This window comes from Hippopotamus amphibius, chromosome 3 (genome assembly GCF_030028045.1).
Source record: "Hippopotamus amphibius kiboko isolate mHipAmp2 chromosome 3, mHipAmp2.hap2, whole genome shotgun sequence".
In the NCBI taxonomy this organism is placed as follows: Eukaryota; Metazoa; Chordata; class Mammalia; order Artiodactyla; family Hippopotamidae; genus Hippopotamus; species Hippopotamus amphibius.
In genome coordinates, this window is record NC_080188.1 from 55127165 (window position 1) to 55148509 (window position 21345).

Sequence of the window (21345 nt, forward strand, 5' to 3'; positions counted from 1 at the left end):
AATATTTAGTATGTAACAATAAGGTGATAGGAACTACTAGAGGCCTCAGATTCTTTCAGAACGGTTATTATACATTTAAAAAGTTAAATAAACAATGAAACTAGCTTGCACTCTTACATAATTAAATGTTATTTATGATATAATAAGTTTTCTTAGTAAAGGATCACTAGATGAAGAGTCAAAGTTAGGAAATCTGAACTATAAAATTTATTCTCTGACCTGAAACTATGTAATGGAACTTCTCTGTACCTAGGTTTGCTTAAATAAAATACAAGCATTTACATCTATGCTTTCTATATACATCTCTTACAGGGACAGGCATAGAGATCAGAGTGTGAATCAAGTTCCATCCACATAAAGTGGATATGTGTGGAGTGCCAACATTCAACAGAGGCATGTCTGGATTATTAAACTGAATATTAAAATGAAATAAAAAAATAAAAATGTTATTGTTTTTATAATAATTTCATATTATTGTCAAGTATTTGATCTGCTAAAGACTGTCACTTAAGAAATTACACCATAAAAAGCACCAACTTTAATGAAAAGCAGCATATTACCTTTCTATAAATAACTAAGAGCAATGAAAATCAGGCTAATTCATTCTTTTTCTATTTCTCTGAGTGGCTCAGGATGGGGGAAAAATAAAAGACTCACCTTTGCCTGCAGGCTGAGGTACTGCAAATCCAGGCAATAAAAAGGGTGCCCCTGTGGTAATACCAGCTGGTTTTAGTTCACTGACACCATATGTTGTTAGGGAAGTTATCAGATTAACCAGATCTTTCAAGGCATCTTTGGATTCTGCCTCTTTTGCTTGTTCCAATCTAGGAAAAGTATGATTTTAGCAAATATGTTTTCTCTTGTGTTGTATTTTCAAATTTTATACAGAAAATTTCAATTTTATATGCAATACATAAATGTACAGAGTACTACAAGAAGTTTCTTCTTATATTTTTTCCTATATAAAAACATACTATTTTTATAAATCTATAAATTTTATTATAAGATATGAGGGTGTATTTGAAAGAAATTATACCAATAGTCAGGACACCTGATAATGCTGATTTTGCCACTAACAGTATTATTTTAGGTAAATCACTACTAATCTTTGGTAGAAAGTCTCTATAATATAAAAGGATTAGATTAAATATATCTTAAGTTCCCTAAGGCTCTAAGGTTATAAAAGTTTCACTGTTTATAACCCAAAAACCTCATTAACCATTTCTTTCCTAAGAAATTTTCTCTGTTAACAATTTAAAAAAGTGAATTCCTTGGGAAGATTTGTAAGACGTTATCTGCATTTCATTAATTAATTCAAATACTCACATTAGAGTATATTTAAATAAACTGAGTCTAACAATTTTTGAAAACAGTCTTAGTTCCCTTAAAGTTGTCTTTTTTTTAAGTGAAAAGTTTTGTTTTTGTAGTATTTTCAAACCACACACACAATGTCATAAGCTGTTTTTTCATTAGCTAGTGTTATGCACATGCCTCTCCGTGTTACTATAAACTCGCAATAGATACGCTTTTAATGGCCATAGAGAGCCAACCATAAAAAACATAAATTAAAAAACAAAACAAAACAAAACACCACAGGTTTGGGGAGTGGAGAGTGGGACAGCTAGAAGATACCAGAATTCAGGAGCACTAATATACATAAAATTTTGTGTGCATTTAGAATTATATCTTTAGGGTCAATAAACATAAGTGAAATTATTTTGTCAAAGAGTATCAACATTTTTAAGGCTCTTGAATTCTCAAAGGACTGCATCAATTAATAACGTGAAATAGTTATTTCATAAACTGTCATATGTCCTCATCTATAAATTAGGATATATACGCAAAATTATATTACTGGGGGTTGCCTAGTATTAAGTAATGGCAATTAGGTCAAACTGGTGTTAGAAATAAAAAGTTTACAAAATAATGATGGTTTACAGTAGATCAAATGATTTAAAAATAATTAATGGCCTGGGAACCACCAGCAAGACATGAGTGTCTTCTTCCTAACAAACTTGTAACCAGCCATTTTCCCAGTATATGCATGGAATGTTGGGATGAAAAAGGCAGCTAGTGCAACATTTTTAGACTGATTAATTTGTTTTATATGTATATTTGTAAGGTCTCATTCAATCTACAAAATTATTCTTGTTATTAACTACATTAACAATAACACTGGACTTAGTAATAAGGAAAACCAAAAATATTATTAAGCAAGAAGAGTTTACACTTCAGAAGATGTTAATTAGTTCACCCAAACTCTTCTCCCTCAGCTACGAAAGAGCAGATTTTTTTCTTCACATCTAACCATTGACTCCACGTTTGCAGCCTACATTTTTCAACTTAATTGTAAATTCACTCTTTGTACTCTCTTGACAGAACAGGAATAAAAAGTGATTAAGACAAAGAGGATAAAGTATACATTAAATACGTGATTGGTTGATTTCTCCTTCCCTATAACCCCAAACTACACTGTTTCCTTTGATGAAAAGACTGAGTACACATTTAATATATATTCTTAAATTATGGGGTTTTACCTAAGCAAGAGATCACAAAGGAAATTATATCCTTGCCATATCCGAAAATCATCCAAAAGAGTTTGGGAAACATCACTGGAATCTTTGAGGAAACAAGAAAGCCCAGCAAACATTTCAACAATTTCTAGGGGAGACAGGTCATCTGATTGCTGCATATTCTGAACACACGTAGATAAACATTCTTTTTCTGTAAAAATAGAGAGCTGAATAAGTATATATAAGTATAATTTGTCAACTGCTTAAGAAAATTTCCTTCATTCTTAACTGCTGTTTAATGAAACATTAAATTTTAGTGTATCCATAAAATAGTGTAAGGTAAATGTTACACTTTCTAAAAGCAACTGTAAGATTCAAATTGACTGGGGAAGCTCTGCCTCTAAGTAGTAAACAAAAAGTAATACAGGAAGTGTTAAAAATTAGTTGACATTTATGATAGTTTTTACATCATACCTAGATGTTTTATTATTCAACAAAATGATTGCCTGCTGCCAAAAAATATTTTCAATCTTTATATTAATAGTAAAAATGTGTAAAAAATTAAATAACTTCTAAGTTTAAGAAGAAAAATCTGCTAATTAGTTAAAAGTTCAAATTAGAATGAATAGAGACTACTGAGATACAGAAATACTTAAGGAAATAAAATTTTAAAAATTATGTTTGTAATACATATTTACTAGTTTAAAATAGTTATACCCCATAATGACTTTTGAGATTGGAGGTATCTCAAAGAAGACTTTCCCTCTCTTATCTTTAATGAAATTTACGTGTCTTAAGAAACCCAGCATCACATAACAGAAACTAAGATTTAACATAGGAATGGAGGCAAGAAACATTTAATGACTGACTGACCTCAAGTAAGTGAAGAGTTGTCCTAAAAATTATTTTGAAAGATTTTTCAGTTTATGTGTAAACTGAAAAACACATCTATCTATACACATAAATGGACTATTTGAGATGCTACAACTGTCTCCTATTTCTCCTATTTAGACATTTTAAGGGATAGTTGACATACATTTACATACGAGTTAAACACAATGGACAATTTCTCCTCATTGCTGATAAAGAACCTACCTAATTCTATTTATGTCGCATAGGACAGATTATCTGTCTACTTATGAAATATCTTCAGAAAGACTTTTAACTATAGCATATCGAAAAAACTTTTTTTATTCAGCAAAAAAGGAGGGAAGAACAGGCTATGACATAGAACTTACATTATATTACAATTGATTATTTACATAACAATGCAGTTATTTTAACTCTTGTAGATATCCATCATTTGGAACATGAGCATTTCTTATATTTGAAATGCCTCACAAATAAAAAATAACTTTTTTTCTCCTGGAAAATATAGTTTTTAATTTAAAATAGAATCTTTGGAGAATTGAGAGATCAAAAACAAATCTGCCATCATATGAGGAGAGAGAAGTGGAGGAAATTCAGAGTACCTAAAATTAATACATTTAAGAGATATTCACCATGAATATACTTCACCACATTGACACTGAGACCATGACGGGATATGGTCATAAGGACTTCTCCAGCACTCTTCCGCCAAGGCAGGTTATAGGGAGGGCACCAAGAGGTTATTGCACTGAATAAAAGCTGGAGATCGTCTTTTTGAGCCAGCTCCTCGGCCGGAGAAACAAAACTACAGAGTTTCACTAAGATCTAAAGAACAAAAAAAAATATGTATATGAATAAATGATTGGGGAAAGGGAGGAGCCAGAAAAGGACTAGATCTCATTATTAAAATCTCTGAAAGTTCAGGGTTAGTATTGAGTGATATCATTAAAACCACAATGACGAGTGCTCTAACTTGGGCAACATTAAAAAAGACACCTATAATTTAGAAGTGTGTTATGGTAAGACAGTTAACCACCTCTACTTGTATATCAGCTTATTTAAAAAAAAAAAAAAGTTCTTTTTTTACCATCCTCTCTTTACCATGGCATTTTTTTTGCATTGTTTCACCCCACCCTGAAATGGAATAAGTCAAAGGTAACTTTCAAGATCAACATTCAAGTTTTCTGTCAATAATTTGGTTCCTTAATTCTTAGTTTGTCATAGGTGAAATGTAATTTTCTTCTCTTAAGAGTTTTAGGGAGAAAAGAAAGTAAAAACAGGTTTTTAAAAGTAAAAGTATTTTCAAATTGTTTCAATTTCTACACAAGTAGAAGGGGATATTAGAATAATAAAATCATCTTAATTCAGAAGTATCAATTATGTCTAGTAGCCAAATATCTTCTAAAGATGATTCAACATTTCTTAAACCCTGGAATGAGAACTTATTCCTTACCTACGGTTTGTAAAATATACACTGCACAAGTGTTTCCAGCACTAAGGGCCTGCTACTTGGGGAATGCAGCTATGGTTTCTGCCCTCAATGGACCTTTTTCTTCTAATCTCAATTTTGTATCAGAAAAAGTTAATTTTTCTTCTCTGTGCTAAATTTTCTCACCTAAATATTTTTTTAAACGTATAAATAAAATAAAATTATAGTATTTCAATATTTGTGGGGAAACTACTAAACAGAAAAAAAGTAGTTGAAGTACCATGTTTTGTCTGAGAAAACCTAGATCTTCCTTTTCCTATTTCCTTCGATGCAAAATTTTACTTAAATACAAGAATTTCTAATTCATGGCTGCCAAATATCAGGAAAAAAATTAAGAATTCAGAGCAACAACAAAATATTTATAAAATCTGCAAGTACAGGCATTCTCCCCAAAAACAGAAAAATGCCTGGAGACACAGTTGGATACCGAATTTCCATTAATACATGTAATATGTGTATCTTTTCCCACATGTCAAATGCAACAAAAAAGATATACGAGAAAAAGATAGTCAATTGCAGCAAAAAAAAAAAAAAAATTGCTCAGCAAAGCATAGTGTTGATTATACTTTTCGCTGGTTTTTACACTGTCCTTATGTGATTAGAAGAACAGATGTCATTTCTATAATCTGTAACATAAAAACAAACCTGAAAATAAAATACTTTTTTACAAATCAAATCTTTGTTCTCAAAAATAAGCTGGATTTAATTCCTGGATGTTGACTCTTAAGATAACTAGTTCTTAATCTTCAAAGGCAAAAAGATTCTTACAAATAATCTAGTATAATCCTTTCATTTTGCAGAAAAGAAAACTGAAGGGTCTACTCATTCCTCTTTGGTTCCTACACTAACCACTTCTATTTGAAGGGACTCTGTTACAAAGTCCAACCAACTGTGGCAGAGCAGTAACTGGCCACATCGATGCAAATACAAAAAAAAAAAAAAAAAAAAAAAGCCAGTACCAACTGCTAAAGTCCCAGGAAACCATCTGTCACAAAATATAAACATAGGGATTTCATTTATCATAAACACTGTGCTCTGAAAACATTTAGTAAGTTTGTGTCCATTGGTTTTCGAGAAAAAAATGATGAAAACCATGTCCAGCCTGCAACAAAGAACTAAAAAAGGTAAGTGATGCACTAAAGGAGTACCGGACTAGGAGGTGGGAGAGCTGGGATCTAATCACTGCCACGCACCTGCTGCGGATCAGTTTCCATATTTGTAAATGAAGCGTTTCACTTAAATTTTCTTTTGAGTTCCTTTTGGCCTTTAACATTCCTTTAACATTCAATGATTTCAATATGCTAAAGTGAATCCCACATTTAGTTCAAAGTCAGCCCCCCACCCCACCCCCCCCCCCCCCCCCCCCCCGTCTTCAGATAAAGAAAAAATTTTTTAAGCTTTAGGAAAAGATCTTTGCTACTTATTTAGTATTAGATATATAAAACTCAGCTTCCATTTATTGCCTAAGGTTTTACTTAGTTCTTCAGAAGGGCTTTACTGAAATAGGGCTCTAGTCTGATTACCGAAGACTAACCCACTCCATTCATCAATGACTTAAAACAGCTTTAATTCCTATGTGATTTACTCTTTTATTTATTCCCATTGCTCTTCTCATCCAATCTAATTGAGGGGTTAGGTGAACCTCAGTTCTAATCCCATTTCCGCCATTCATTCACATCATCATTTCTGAGGAAAACAAAAGCTCTGAAGTCATGGATGTCTTGCAAATTAACAGGGAGATAAGGGATGTTGATCACTAGCACACAGTATCTCATAAATCAAGTGTTCAGTAACTATGTTTTGAATTAGCACTTTACTGATAATCTTGTCTTTTCCTTTCTAAACTGTCTTAGTCTCCCTCTCCCCACCCTTCATTGCTAGACCTCAACAAAGCCGAGTCACTCCTGGAGCAAAGACCCCAGTACTACCAGGTGTCATCACATCTGTGCCCAGCTCTACTGCACCAACTGCAGATCCACTGTCCTCTCTGTTCTCTCTTCCCACTCTCACTGGTGATGACAGTGGTGGTGGCAACAGCAGGAATCACATTTATTAAAAAATAACTTTTTATTTCATGTCTGCTATGTTTGAAGCAGAGAACCATAGCTTTGGTTATTATTCATTTACTCTTCCCCCAAACCCTCGGCATCTTATTTCAGAAAAAGGGACTCAAAATGGGTGTGGGTGTTTTAAATTGAGGTAAAAAAAAAAAACCCATAACAAAAGTTAACCATCGTAATCATTTTCGAGTATAAAGTACAGCAGCATTAACCACACGCACACTGTTATGCAACACATCTCAGAACATTTTCCTCTTGCAAAACTGAATCTCTGTAACCACTTAACCACTCTCTTTTCCCCACCTCGCAGGCCCTGGCAACCAACACTCTACTTTCAAAAGTTTGACCACTTTACTTATAAATGGAACCATGCGGTATTTATCTTTTTGTGTCAAACATGTATTTTTACATGGACAAATTATATTCTAAATGTTTGCAGTTTGCTTGTTTTGAAAATTTTCTTCCAAGAAAGGATATCAAAATGATGACAGTATTTCCAGGCTAGCTAACAAAGGTTTACTTTATCTGCTAATGCTATTAAACGAAGAGTGGCAACTGTGGGAAAGCAGGGCTCTACAGGCAGGGAGCAGAGGAGGCTGCGCAGCAGCCACTACAACACACTGTCTTTACTAAGGTAAATATTTATAGGCTTGAGGACTTCCTATATCAAAACAGAATTTCTTGACATTAGAAGAAATATTATGTAAAACTTAACAGTATTGTCAATAAAAGTTTTCCTTGCTTTAGTTCATTTTAGAGATGTTTTTGCTATATCAAAGGTAACCTGTTCAGAGAAACTTGTTAATCCCTCACCCAAATATGCTTCAAAAGAAATGCGCAGATTCAAGAAATGTGACATGAGATAAAGTGAATTTACAATAAACAGCATGAAATAGTATAGAAAATGGAACGGGCAGGACATCAATTTAAGAAGTGTACCTGTTACGCATTAAATAGAGTGGTACAGATGGCAGGCAAATAGTACCTTCCATACCTGTACAAAAACTTTCTGGAGTAGTCCACGACGTTCTGCTAGAGGTAGCTCATTCTGTGCACCTCCAACTGCCTCAGGCACATGTGGAAGGTCAAAAAACAGATATAAACATTTAACCAGGGTGGAAGGCACTGACATCGTTGTCATGCAGTCCACGGTTTTCTGGAAAACAAACCGATAAACAAGTGAATAAACAGACAGACAGACATAACTGTACTTCATACAGCTAAGCAGGCTCACAAATTTTAAGCCATAAAATTATATATCAAAATAACTTTCTAAATGCCTGAAAAAAAAATTAAAATGACTCCATGCTGACAAATACTCATTTCCTATTTGGACAAATTTGCTCTAACCAAATATTGAGAATTTTGTTATTTATTAAGGTATTTATTATGTTGACTATTAAGAGGCAGCATGTTTCAAAGAACATAAGCTTTAGGATTTAGAAAAAAAGGAACTTAACCATGAATTTAGGCAAACTAATTTTGTTAGAACTTTCTCTCCTATAAAACAGATGTAACGGTACAATATATATTGCTTAGGGTTAATACGAGGGTTACATAACAAATGCAAAGACATATTAAGTACTAAACTATGTATTAGTAGTTGCTTTACTATCACTTTTATTTTTAGTGTAGATTTTTAGTGTTGGAAGGGCACTTGAAGGATACAGCCATCACTGATACAAAAAAATTTCTACATATTTTCAAGAATTACTAAAGGAAGAAATTTTAGAACTTCTTATGGTGAACATTTCAGTATTGTTTAAGAAATATGCCAAATAATTATCAAAATCTATCCATGGTACAGTCCGGAATAGAAAGCCTTTCCATGCTAGAGATCAACAGGTTAGCATCATCTGTTGCTTCACTTATTAACTTTGACATTAAACATTTCCTCAATGCCTAGGGTATGTCAGTCAGTGTGCTGGGAGTTTGGCATGCAATGATAAAGGATCCCTGCCCTTCAGAACAGGGGTCCCCAACCCCAGGCTGCAGACCGGTACCGATCTATGGCTTGTTAGGAACCGAGTTGCATAGCAGGAGGTGGGTGAGCAGCAGGCAAGCCAGCAAAGCTTCATCTGCTGCCCTCCATACCCCCCAGTGCTAGCATTACCACCCAAATAACACCACCCACCCCTGCCCTGTCCGTGAAAAAACTGTTTTCCACAAAACCAGTCTCTGGTGCCAAAAAGGTTGGGGACTGCTGCTTCAGAAGACTGTAACCTGCAACAGAATCAGGTTTGTCAATAACTATGATTTAATCTCCTTTGTGTAACAATGGTACTATATTCAGGCTAATATAAAAGGGAATGAGGGGACTTCCTAGGCAGTGCGGTGGTTAAGAATTACCCGCCAATGCAGGGGACACAGGTTCGATCCCTGGTCCGGGAAGATCCCACACACGCGGAGCAACTAAGCCCGTGGCACCACAATTACTGAGCCCACGTGCTGCAACTATTGAAGCCCACTCGCCTAGAGGAGGTGCTCCGCAACAAGAGAAAGCCACCTTACTAAGAAGCCCATGCACCACAATGAAGAGTATCCCCCACGCGCCACAACTAGAAGCCTGTAAACAGCAGTGAAGACCCAATGGAACATAAACAAACAAACAAATAAATAAAGTGAAAGTCTAAGTGACTATCTTAAAAAAAGAAAGGGGGTGGGGTGGGGGAATGATCAACACAGCCAGGAGTGGAACGGAAAGGTGTAGGAATTAAAACAAGAGAGGAAAGACCACCTGGAAGAGACACAGGAGGTTAGGCCATATGGTATATTTCAGAAACCTGAGTCCAAAATTGCTGACCCCTGAAAAGCCACAATAATAATGTCTAATCTTCAATGAGTTTTTATTATGTAAGAAGCATAAGGCTAAGCACTTTAAATACATGCTATCATCTATTTCTCAAGTCAACCCTACAAGGTAGCTTTTATTACTCACTTTACAAAGGGAGCAGCTGAGGCTCACCACTTATATACCCTGCCTAGGGTTAGAGAGCTGGTTAAGTGGTCCACAAGTGTATATATGCTCAGTGAGCTATGCATGTGGTCTCTCATTCTAGTTTTACTTTTATTTTGCTGGCACTGGAGGCCCAATGAAGTGTTACAAACAAAGGAGTAATAGAATCAGATTTCAGAAAATTAGCTGGTGGTAATACAGACAGATCATAGATGAAAGAGCAGGAGGGCAAGAGTAATTAGGAAACTAGGACAGAAAACTGTAAGAGAGGCCGGGCATGAACTAATGCAGTAGCTGGGTGACAGGGAGGAGAGAGTCTAAGGAACAATCCTTTCCAAGATCTGACCCCTTTCTACATATCCACTATCATCTCCCTCCTCTAATACTGAAAAGCCCTCTGCAGTTCTCATCTACCATTTATTATTTCTAGACACCCCATGTCCCCGTCCATTTTAAATGTCTGTTCATGCCTGAAACTTTAATTCCTCATCTTTCTTCTTACTCTAACCTACAAAATTTACAACTCCCACATTTCTATTTTCATAGTACTACGTACAGCCCGTTATTGCATTTTATGGTATTATCTTCATTCACTTCATCTCTGGCATCCACATGTTGATACAGGACCATGTTTTTGTCATCTCTGTATCTCACTGCTGCCAACAGAAAATGGCATGCAGACAACAAAGTCAGCGCAAAACATAACACTGCATTTTGTTTTTAAAATGTCTCTTTTTTCCAGTTAGATTATTACTAGCTATCCCTTCGCATTAAGCAAAATAAGATTTTTCATTTTTATCTTATAATGGATAGATTAAAAGTACAACTGGGTATCCAAACTGCTAATTGGCAATGTTTGCAATTTTTTAAGTGATTCTTTTCTCCTGATTCTTCTCTTACGCTTTTAAATTGTTCTATCCATTTGTTCACATTTAAGAGACATTTACTGACTTTCTACCATGTTCTAGGTGTTATGGTATGACACAGTCTACACTCACAATTGAGAAAGAAAAATAGAGCACCCACAGAAAATATGAGTAAAACCTAGAAATATTCCCACTGAACACTATTATGTTGTATGTTATTCTAAGGCAAACCAAATTTTGGTACAGTAATGTAGAGGCACTCATAGCTACCATCAACAGCAAGCAGAATTGGTATTTCGATAGTCATCTGATATGGCCACAGATACATGAAAACAATGGTCTACTTTAGGACTATGGGAAGGTTACTTGGACTGAGAGTGAATAAACATTTCCATTTGCCCAGGACTGAGGGGTTTCCGGGGATATGAGGCCTCCTGTGCTAAGACTCAGATAGTCCCAGGTAAATCAGGGCAAGTTGGTTTTATTCCTTTTCTGATTTAAAAAACAAAACATAATACAATATTGTAAATCAACTATACTCCATTATAAAATAAAAAATTTAAATAATAAAAACAACAAAACAAAACAAAAACCCAGCAAATGAAAAAGGAAACAGGCCATTCCAAAGGAAAAAAATTCAAGTGCTGCTTACTTTGGGCTAGTAACTGGTTTCAGGATATGGTTACAAAGAAATGTGCATTGTTTCTCCTGTGGCCTGCCATGATATGATCAGTGTCGCATTTATTTTGTAAATTCCATGAGGTATTTGAAAGCCTACTGTAACTTAGACAACAGTCATCCTCAATATTGGTACGGACTTTGATAGGTAATTGTACTCTGGATTTTAGAAGGTTGAATAAACTTCCTTCATCCCCCAAACATCACAGGTCACAAATCAGGTATTCAAACAGCACATAATTGACTACATGCCATGTGTATCATGACAGACACTTAAAGTTGATTTAAAGGCAAAAAAAGCAATCTCCAGAATAAATCAAGTAGGAAGGAAATATATATTATCCTGAGAATGAAAATATTTCCTTATTTTGCATAAAAGAAAAATTTTAAAGTATTTTCCATGTCACTTATTCTTTATTAGCTAAGTGACCTTTGATGAATCTTAGATGACTCTTCCAAGCCAAAGTTTCCCCAACATAGGGGGTTAGGGAAATGCTGGGCTGGGCCTGTGGAGCCAGAATTCCTTGGCTACTTCCCTCCAGCTACAGGTAGTCCATCTCTTTGCCCAGTGTGCTCAACAAATGGTATCATGCTCTGTGTGTGCGATGATGTGACCAAGAAGGAAAACACTGTTCTAAGTTAAGCATTTCCTCATGGGTAAAATGGAAACATTAACCTCCTTATACAGATGTTGTGAGGAGCATGAAATAACGTGTAAGAAGAATTAAAATACAATGATTATCATAAAATCTTATTTGGATGTGATGATAAATTTAATTTCACAAAATCCCAAGAGGATAAAAAGAGATGCTTCAAACATGAAAACCAAGAACTCACCTGACCAGAGGATGCTAACAAATTAATTGTTGTCAGAAGCATCCAACCTCTACTGGCTTCTTCACTCTGATTGATTTCCAAGAACTGGACTATGGCTCGACTTGCAGCCTCTATAAAACCAAAGGAAAGTCATTAGGTGGAGAAGAACCACATACAAAATACATTAAAGAGAGCAATGTTTTAATGGTATATGTAGATATCATCATACCAATAAAGAAATGTAAAAGTCAACCTATACACGAGTATTTTAGGAAAAGGTAGAACACAAACGAGTCAAAAAGAGTCATCGAAAAGGGGAAATTTGAGTTAAACCTGCCTGAAAAACAAGTATATGTCTGTCTAGAAAGTGGGAGGGAGGGAGAGAAACAGAGAGATTAGGCACACTGTATTGAAACAAAAGTGTGGCTAGAGGAATGGTCAAGATGAAGAACTGTAATAACACAGCGTTCACATTCTAGAAGAGCATATGTTGAGGATTAGAGTCTATTATCAATAGCAGTCATAGAAAATACCTACCTGTGAAGGAAGGTAAGCTAAGGGCTGTCTGTATTTGACTCTGGGCAAGAGGGAGCAAATATAGTTTCTTGAGCAAAGCAGATGATGAAAGGATCATTTTAAGACTATTAATTTAGGGTGACGGGTATGACAAACTGCAAGGGCCAAGAGATTGATGGGGAAAACAAATTAGGAGGCTGGCTTAGTGGTATACACAAGGGGTGACCTGAACAGCTGACGTCAGGAAGATAGAAACAGTGAGGGAGTCATTCATACAACTGTAGTGCTGGAAGAATCTTTGAAAGTCAATTTAGTTGATTATGTTTTTAAGGATAAGGGAAAATGGATAAATCCTTAACCATGCCTTTAATTTTATCATCAGAGTTCATCAATTTTTGTATTGATATAGGAGAATTAAAGTCAGAAAATAAGTCCAATCTGTTCACTCTAAACCAAACATGTTAAGTTACCAACATATACTTAACACGTCATAACGACGCAGGATGTAGAATAAATAGAATTTAGGTTACTTTAAAGGTATTCTTTTTTTCCATTTGAGACAATCAAGATAAAAGTGTTTTATTCAATAATTGAATGATACAAAATTTACATATGATATGTGCTGGGCATATTTCATCTTTATATACTTCCATTTGAAAGAACATCTTAAAGGGAAATTTTTTTAGATACCTTACTTTTACTGAGTGTTAACTGTGTAACAAGCACTGTTTTAAGGACTTGCAGATTTAACTCATTTAATCTTTATAAGAACCCTGTCAGTTTTCTATTCTTGGACCCTTTATTATAATATAAATTGAGAAATGGAGAGGATAAATAATTTGCCTAGAGTCAGGGACAGAACTTATATTCAAAGCCAGGCTGTCTAGCCTGTAAAAGATAAAGATAGTGATAAATTTTTTTTTACTGGAAAACAGGAGTTAACAGAAGCCTGGCTTACTTCTGATACTCAGCAGCTGGTAAGTGTTCAAATTACTGTATTCACGCTTACTGATTTACAGTCTCTTGTCCCTCTTTAGAAAACAAACACCACGGGAGCAAACTCTTTGTCTGCCTTGTTCAGAGCTGATTCCCCAGTATGGAGCACATCACTGGCACTACGTGGGTGCTCAATAAACACCCGTGAGGTGAATGAATCCATCAACCCAGGAAGATCAAAGGACACACTGAATTTAACTTCTCCTGAACGTCCGGAGGTTTAGATTTCCTATGGGTAACAGAGATTTCTGAAAGTTTTGAAAGGGGAGTAATACAAAGAAAGCAATGTTCAAAGCTGACTAAACAGAGAAAGAAGAAAACAAATATTAATAAAAGAAAACCACTGAAAAACCATCTTTAGCAATCATTGCTTAAGATCACTGGTAAAAACTAACCTGCAAATTTTTCCTGCAAGCCTACAATGAACCCCAGCCATCTGCTATACAATACGAACAGTCTTTCCTTGGTAGGAATTAAATGCTCATGTAAGGAAGACAGTTTCTTCACAGTTGACTAAAATTCTCAATCAAAGACTGACATGTTATGCTTTCATTTCCTAGGCTTCTTCATAATTAGGCAACTATGGTTTTAAATTGTACATTTCCAATTTCATAACTCATCTTAAAAAAATACTTGCAGTCTTCAAATTGATTATTTCACAATTAAACCAATGTAATAAAATTCTATTTGATTAGAAAAAACATTGATTAGTAAATCAACTGCTTAATACTGTCTATGTCTCCCACAAAAGGAGAAAATATTGTAAAGAACTAAACCTACTTTAAAAGATAAACAAAGTTATCTTCCTGGTACAGAATCTAGAAACCTACAGATAAGACACATTTTGAGTGACTCTGGATTCCACTCATAGTACTTAACACTATTAACATTAAAAGAAGACTGGAAAAATATGTATTTTCACTGCTATTCAATAAAGTTGCCAATTATGAACAATGAATGCCACTGTTTATTTTGAGAACCAAAACACCAAAACATGTAGTCTTGGTTTGAAACAGTTCCACACATTTGATCAACGGCATTTACAAAAGTGTGTGATTTCTTTCGTTTGGTTGACGAACACTAAGATATTCCTCAAGATAAGAAAAGACAATGTATTTTCAAAAATGTCCTATTTGTTATTAAACATTATGACAGTTCAGTAGATTGCTGAGCAGATTAAATGATAGTACATATGAAAATAAACCTTGAAAAGACACTATAATTATTAATGGTATCCCTTTAACAATTTTACCAACTTAATAATAACAACTGCTCTTTTTAAGAAGGTGGAGGAGACTTCAGTTACATCAGCAATAGTGTATAATTATGTTATCTGGCTTTGAATAACAGGTGCATACAAAGAGGTCTGGACAATAGCTGTGGCTGAATGATGTGGGAGAGATTGGAAACTCTTATTGATAAAATAAAATCTTTACACAACAAACATATTCAGAAGAACTATTTTATTTTCACCTACTAATTTCAGTATGTTGCCATTCAAAACAACTTAATGGGATCTCCCAGTTTTTATTTTAAATGAGTCAAGAAGATCACTGTAAAAGTATATAACAGTGCTATTTTTAAAAAATTATGTAGACTAGAAAGTAATTTTAAATTAAAACTCCACAAACCACAGGATTTCTTAAAAACTTTGAAAGAAAAACTCCTACTCAAAAAAAAATTGCACTATGATCTTTTACTTTCACTAATTTTTAACAAATACAAATTTAAACACTGATTTAAGATTATAAGAGTTAATGAAAGGAACATATTACATTAGCCCATCTTTAGAGCTGCCAATCATTTTGATGTAAGCTTTAGATTTCATGCTGCATTTCAATACACAGGCCAAAAAAATACAGAAATGGAGTTAGTAGAGCTCATTATTAGATTAAGCAAGAAGAGAATGTGGACAGTTTTAAAGGAAATGTTAAGTTCCCAGTCTACACTGAGAGAATATAAGTAAATTCAATTAGACAGCATTCAGAACAACCACAACACAAAACCTGTTAATAAGTGTAACAAAAATTTTTCCTTTGCAAAGTCCATTTAAAGCACAGTCATTTTCAAACTTATGCTTTAGAATGATAATGTGAGACACACCAATAGCACTATTACACTTTTCTCATTAATGAGGAAACCAAGCCCTAAACACCCCTTCCCATGCTCCCCTTCCAAAAAAAGCCACTTCCACGTTAGTGAGGAAAACAGTATTAGAACTCATAGCTTCCATGCTGCTTCCCATTTGATAATACATCACCACACCTTGGGAATGAAATTACCTGAAGGTGTTGTGGCTTTGAAATCCTTGGAGGACAGCGGGGCACACTGTTGTTCTGTTTTAAAAAAAAAGGCTTGGTTGTCTAATTGGGGATTCACTACATTATACTAATCCCGCCGCAAGATGCTGTACAAGATGCCAACTGTGGTCAGCATCACTTGGCTTCTCCACCCCAGGCCACTGCCCAGTGGGGACTGCACCACTGGGCCTAACAGTGGCACCTAGCATGCAGCAAAGTCATTAATAATAAACTGAAGATACTATTTTTATACAGGTGGGAATCTTCTCTTTCGATGATGTAAATCAACAATGTGACCTTAGAATTAAGCAGACTGCATGTCTGAACTTAACAAATAATTAATAGAGATAGGGAAAAGTCTTAAGCCGTGTCCTGTACACAGTATGGCTACAAAATCATATATTTTTTCAAATTAGTTGAGAGTCACTACATATTTTTAACAAAACCACAGGGAGGCAATAACCAAGAGAATTCAGACAGACAGAGAGAAGAGGACTACTGTATTACAAATCAGCCCATGTACCCATTTTGCATATTGATCTACCTATAATTTTCCACTTTTACTAACTTCTGATGGATAGATTTAAACAACAGAATTGCCGATATGCATGGTTCCCACTAAGATACCTACAACGCGTGTTAAAACTGATTTGGTAAAAAGACTTGATATGTGAATGAGATTAGGTAACATACAAAATAAAAAGTGTTTCACACCAAATTCAGAGGAGTCTTGGAAAAAGAATCTTGCTCTGATGCACAAGAGATAGAGCCAATTTTCAAATAAATAAATAGAGGGCTCATTCCACCTGCTTCTTTTTGGAGAAAAATTACATGAATGTAAATCATAACAAAATTACTTTCAGTGATAACTTCCTATAAAATAAAAGGCTATGGGAGGTATTGAAAGCAGCCAAACTCATAGAAGTAGAAAATGGAATGTGGTTGCCAAAGGCTGAAAGGAGGAAGAAATAGAAAGTTGCTGACAAATGTATATAAAGTTACAGTTATGTAACATGAAAAACTTCTAGAGATCTCCTGTACAACACTGTACACAATTGTTCTGTACCTGTAAAAATCTGTTAAGAGGGCAGATCTCATGTTATGTGCTTTTACCACAATAAAAATCAGTTGATCAATCAGAAAACCAGAATGGGATATGCAAGAAGAAAGATGATTCAGGATGTACCTAGATCCTCCAAATCTACAATTATTTTACTGGAAGAATCAAAAGATCAAAAAGTCTCCATGAAAGTTCTTTTTATAACAACATTGATCAAAAGACACTTCCAATGTTCAAGACTAAATATGAAAGAAGAGAACAGGATTCCAATAGCCATACTTCTTCAAGAATGACTGAGGAGATACTTCAAAACTCTCTTAAACATCAGTAAGCTAGCTTTTCTAACACTCCTCCAATTCTTAAAGCATTGGGGGGGGGGGGGGGGGTGGAATCCTGTGTCAAAATCAGTAAAAATTTATTGAGTACCTAATCTGTGACAAGTGCTCTCGTAGGTGATACAGGGATGAACACAACAGACAATAACATTAAATAAGTGAATAAACAAGATACTTTCAGATGATGACAAAGCTCTAAAGGAAGTATTTAAGGTGACTGAATAAATACTAATTGGTATGGAGATAGAGGATAAAAGATCTATTTGAGATAGGATGATCTGGAAAGGTTTCTCTTTTGGAGGAAAAACACAAATTGAGTTGAATCTCACTGGATTCTGAAGTTAATGAATTTCAGAAGTTTAAAACCAAAAATTACCTGGAATTACATGATATGTAAAAAATACATCTTAAAATACCTGGCAAACAAGATGTCACAAATAGAGGAAGGTAGAGGAAGGCAGGGCACAAGGGGCTCTATGTACTATGTTTGCAACTTCCTGTGAGTTCATAATTATTCCAAAATAGAAAGTTTAAAAAAAAAAGAATAATGACTGTGTAACTATTACTGTAATTAACTTCTCTTCCATTTAAGATACTTTTCATTATTTCCCTATGGATATAAAATTGCAAAGAGATTTAGGAAAACAAATCTCCAATGTAGAAAAATGTTTTTCTACAAACATGCAGATTAGGTATTCATAAAGACAGCAACAGAGAGGAGAGTATAAATAAGCTTTAGAATTTTTTTTTCTAATCTAGGGGATATCACTTAAGAAAGAAAATACAATGACAGGAGTCAACATGTGACAAAGAAATTTCCCTTCATACCACCTATTTAAAATAGCTAAAAAGGCATGAAACAGAAATCTTACATTTAAGACAAACTTTTCACTTATATAAGAGTAACTGAAATCAATGAAGATAAAAAATGATGCAATCCCATTTTGGTGGAGAAGGGAAAAGATGGACAGGAAGGTTACCTTAAACTATCTTAACTACCTCTCACTAAACCTGCTTCAAGGACTGCAAATATAATCAAAACCATCTCACTTTAAATGTACTGCCTCTGATTAAGAGATTTTGTCCTCAATCTGAAAATACTTTAACGGCTATTGCTCCAAAGACTCTATAATGGGCTCCCCGTTAAAGATGGAAGGTTGAGCACATGCATTTATCTCTTCTCTGTCCTGAAACCTCACTGCTATAAACTAAATTGTGTCCCCCAGAATTCATATTTGAAGCCTTAGCTCCTAATGTAATGGTATCTGGAGATGGAGTCTTTGGGAGGTAACTGGATTTAGATGAGGTCATGAGGGTAGGGCCCTCATGATGGGATTAACTGCCCTAATAAGAAGAGACCTCTCTCTCCTGGAGGCGAGGCCACATTGAGAAGGTGCCATCTGCAAGCCAGGAAGAGAGATCTCACCAGAAACCAATCATGCTGGCACCATGATCCTAGACTTGCAGCCTCTAGAACCGCAAAGAAAAATTCCTATTGTATACTAGTCTATGGTATTTTGTTATGGCAGCCCAAGCAGACTAATATGCCCACTAAAACTTTTAAAAAGGATTTTTTAAAAAGCATAAACCTATAAGAACAAAAAAAATAGGAAAGGGGAAAACAACATTTTGGATATTAAAACAGCAGAGAAATTAGTGGTAACTGATTTAGCAGACTCTAGAATCTTAAAGTAAGTACAAGGAAAATACAAAAGCAACTACGTATAACACAACCTCCAAGAGGCTCAGGAATTGGTGGCACTAAGTACCTTTAGAAGCAGAAGTAAATGTGGGACTGTACACAGAAGGACTGGTAAAGTATGTGTAAGAGCAGCTAGACCCCCAGATCCCCACTACTATATGGGTACTAGACTGGAGATTTATTCACTAAAAAGAAAAACACAGAGTGTTTGGATTGGGGTGGAGGAGGAACAAAGGCATTACACCAGGCACAGCTGTGGGGTCATCATGAAGCAGAAAGCTTATGTACTGATACTAAATGTTGAGGGTCCTCAGACCTTGGCTTCTAAAATGTTCAGAGTCAGACATATACTGTCTAAGTAAAGACTGGACATTGTTCTCTGGGGACTCTGTCTAGCTTAAGGGAAAGACGGTCCACAGAATGGCTCAGCAAGATGACCCCAGGCTGAGACCACAGCTACAAGCTCCACCCACAATTACAAAGCTACCCAGCAACTTTCCAAGGTTCCATTCTTATACAGCAGTAGAGGGGCAAGGATGAGACATGTGAGGACATTCTTTAATATAAAAGACAGAGACAAAAATTAATTAACAAAAAAGACCACTAGAAAAAGACAGACTACTGAGGAAAATAAAAATCTGAAAAGAGGGACTTCCCTGTTGGTTCAGTGGTTAAGAACCCACCTTCCAATGCAGGGGACATGGGTTCGATCCCTGGTCAGGGAACTAAGATCCCACATACCACAGGGCAACTAAGCCCACGCGCTGCAACTACTGAGCACATGGGCCAAAACTAGAGAGAAGCCCACTCACTGCAACGAGGAGCCCAAACGCCACAGTGGAGGATCCCACATACTGCAACTAAGACCTGCTGCAGCCAAAAATAAAATAAACATTAAAAACAATCTGAAAAGAAATGAAAAGAAAAAGAAACATCAGCGAGCTAAGAGAAGAGAAGTCATGGAAACAAAAGACAATAAAAAACAAACAAAAAAAACTCTTAGAAAGTAAAAGTATGTCACAAATGGAAAACAAAAAACCAAAAAAACAAGCAAAAAACACAACCCAGAGAAGGAATAGATGGTAAACCAAAAAGCTCTCTTAGCAAATAGAGTAAAAAAAACAAAGACAGAAAATAAGAAAGATAAGAAAATAAGAGGGTCCGTCTTAGGGGTACATGTGATGAGATAGAGAAAAGAGAGGGGAGAATATTATTATATAAGCAATTCATAAACCTTTCTCAAAATTAAAGGATATGAATTCCCAGACTAAAGAGGTCCAGTGAGTACTCATCATAAAGTATAAAAACAGATCCACTCCAAGGTGTGTTATCATGAAATTTTAAAAAGGAGGGCCAACAACAGGATTCTAAATGCTTTTATAAAAAACAAAAACAAAGAACAAAAAGTTCACAGAGAAAGAATCAAGAATTCAGGTAGCTTCAGATTCCTCAATAGGAGTGTAGGAATCTATAATGTGACGGAGAAGTGATTTTTAAATTCTGAGATAAAATGATTTCCGATCCAGAATCTTATATCCACTGAAAGGAGGACAAATATAATGCAAGCAGCAAGAGGTTCCAAAATGACCCTGAGAGTTCACCTAGGCTGCCAGGAGAAGGATCCACTGACCATGTTCCCACGGGTACTGCATCCAAGCTCAATTTCCTATGACACTCATAGCTTCCACTCCCTGTGGAAGGGCCTATAGCTTCCCCTGGGCCCCCAAGTCTCCCGAAACTAAACAGCTAGCATTCTCAAACAGCTCCTACAAACATCCAATAAGAACTCGGAGCCAGTACTTAAACACCTCAGATCACAAGCAGTTTGCGTTTCTTCTCTGTTAAGACTGTATTCATGCTCTGGGGGGGAATATCCCAAGTACACTTCTCTGTGAGATAATGAGGGTAATGGATCTTGCCTTCTTTTCTCTTACTGAAGCCTGGTTCTATAGGTTCCCCTTTCTGCAATAAAGCCATCCTGTATGATGTGATAAAGTTTGTTCTAAGTCCTGGTACCTGAAAGCTTGTCCACCAAACTGTACCTCCTTCCTTGGTTAAGGGAAAGGAACTCAATTTATTTTTATTTTTTTAATCTTTATTGGAGTAGGAACTCATTTTATATAGCAAGAGGCAAAGAAATTTTCACTCACAGATGAAACAGTTAAAAACAAAAACAAAATCCAAAAAC

The 21345-nt window shown here is 35.4% G+C and overlaps 1 protein-coding gene across 9 annotated transcripts in view; it reads right to left on the reverse strand.

Moving 5' to 3' along the window:
* The window catches only part of WDFY3 (WD repeat and FYVE domain containing 3), a 250654-nt gene that overhangs the window by 132180 nt on the left and 97129 nt on the right, over positions 1 to 21345 (reverse strand). For all 9 annotated transcript variants that reach the window (XM_057728829.1, XM_057728822.1, XM_057728824.1 and 6 more), the window contains 5 exons: positions 12270 to 12379; positions 7927 to 8088; positions 4016 to 4208; positions 2538 to 2724; positions 658 to 824 (listed from right to left, as the gene is read on the reverse strand). In XM_057728829.1, coding sequence (XP_057584812.1) covers positions 658 to 824; positions 2538 to 2724; positions 4016 to 4208; positions 7927 to 8088; positions 12270 to 12379 — 819 coding nt within the window. The remainder of the gene's footprint in view (positions 1 to 657; positions 825 to 2537; positions 2725 to 4015; positions 4209 to 7926; positions 8089 to 12269; positions 12380 to 21345) is intronic.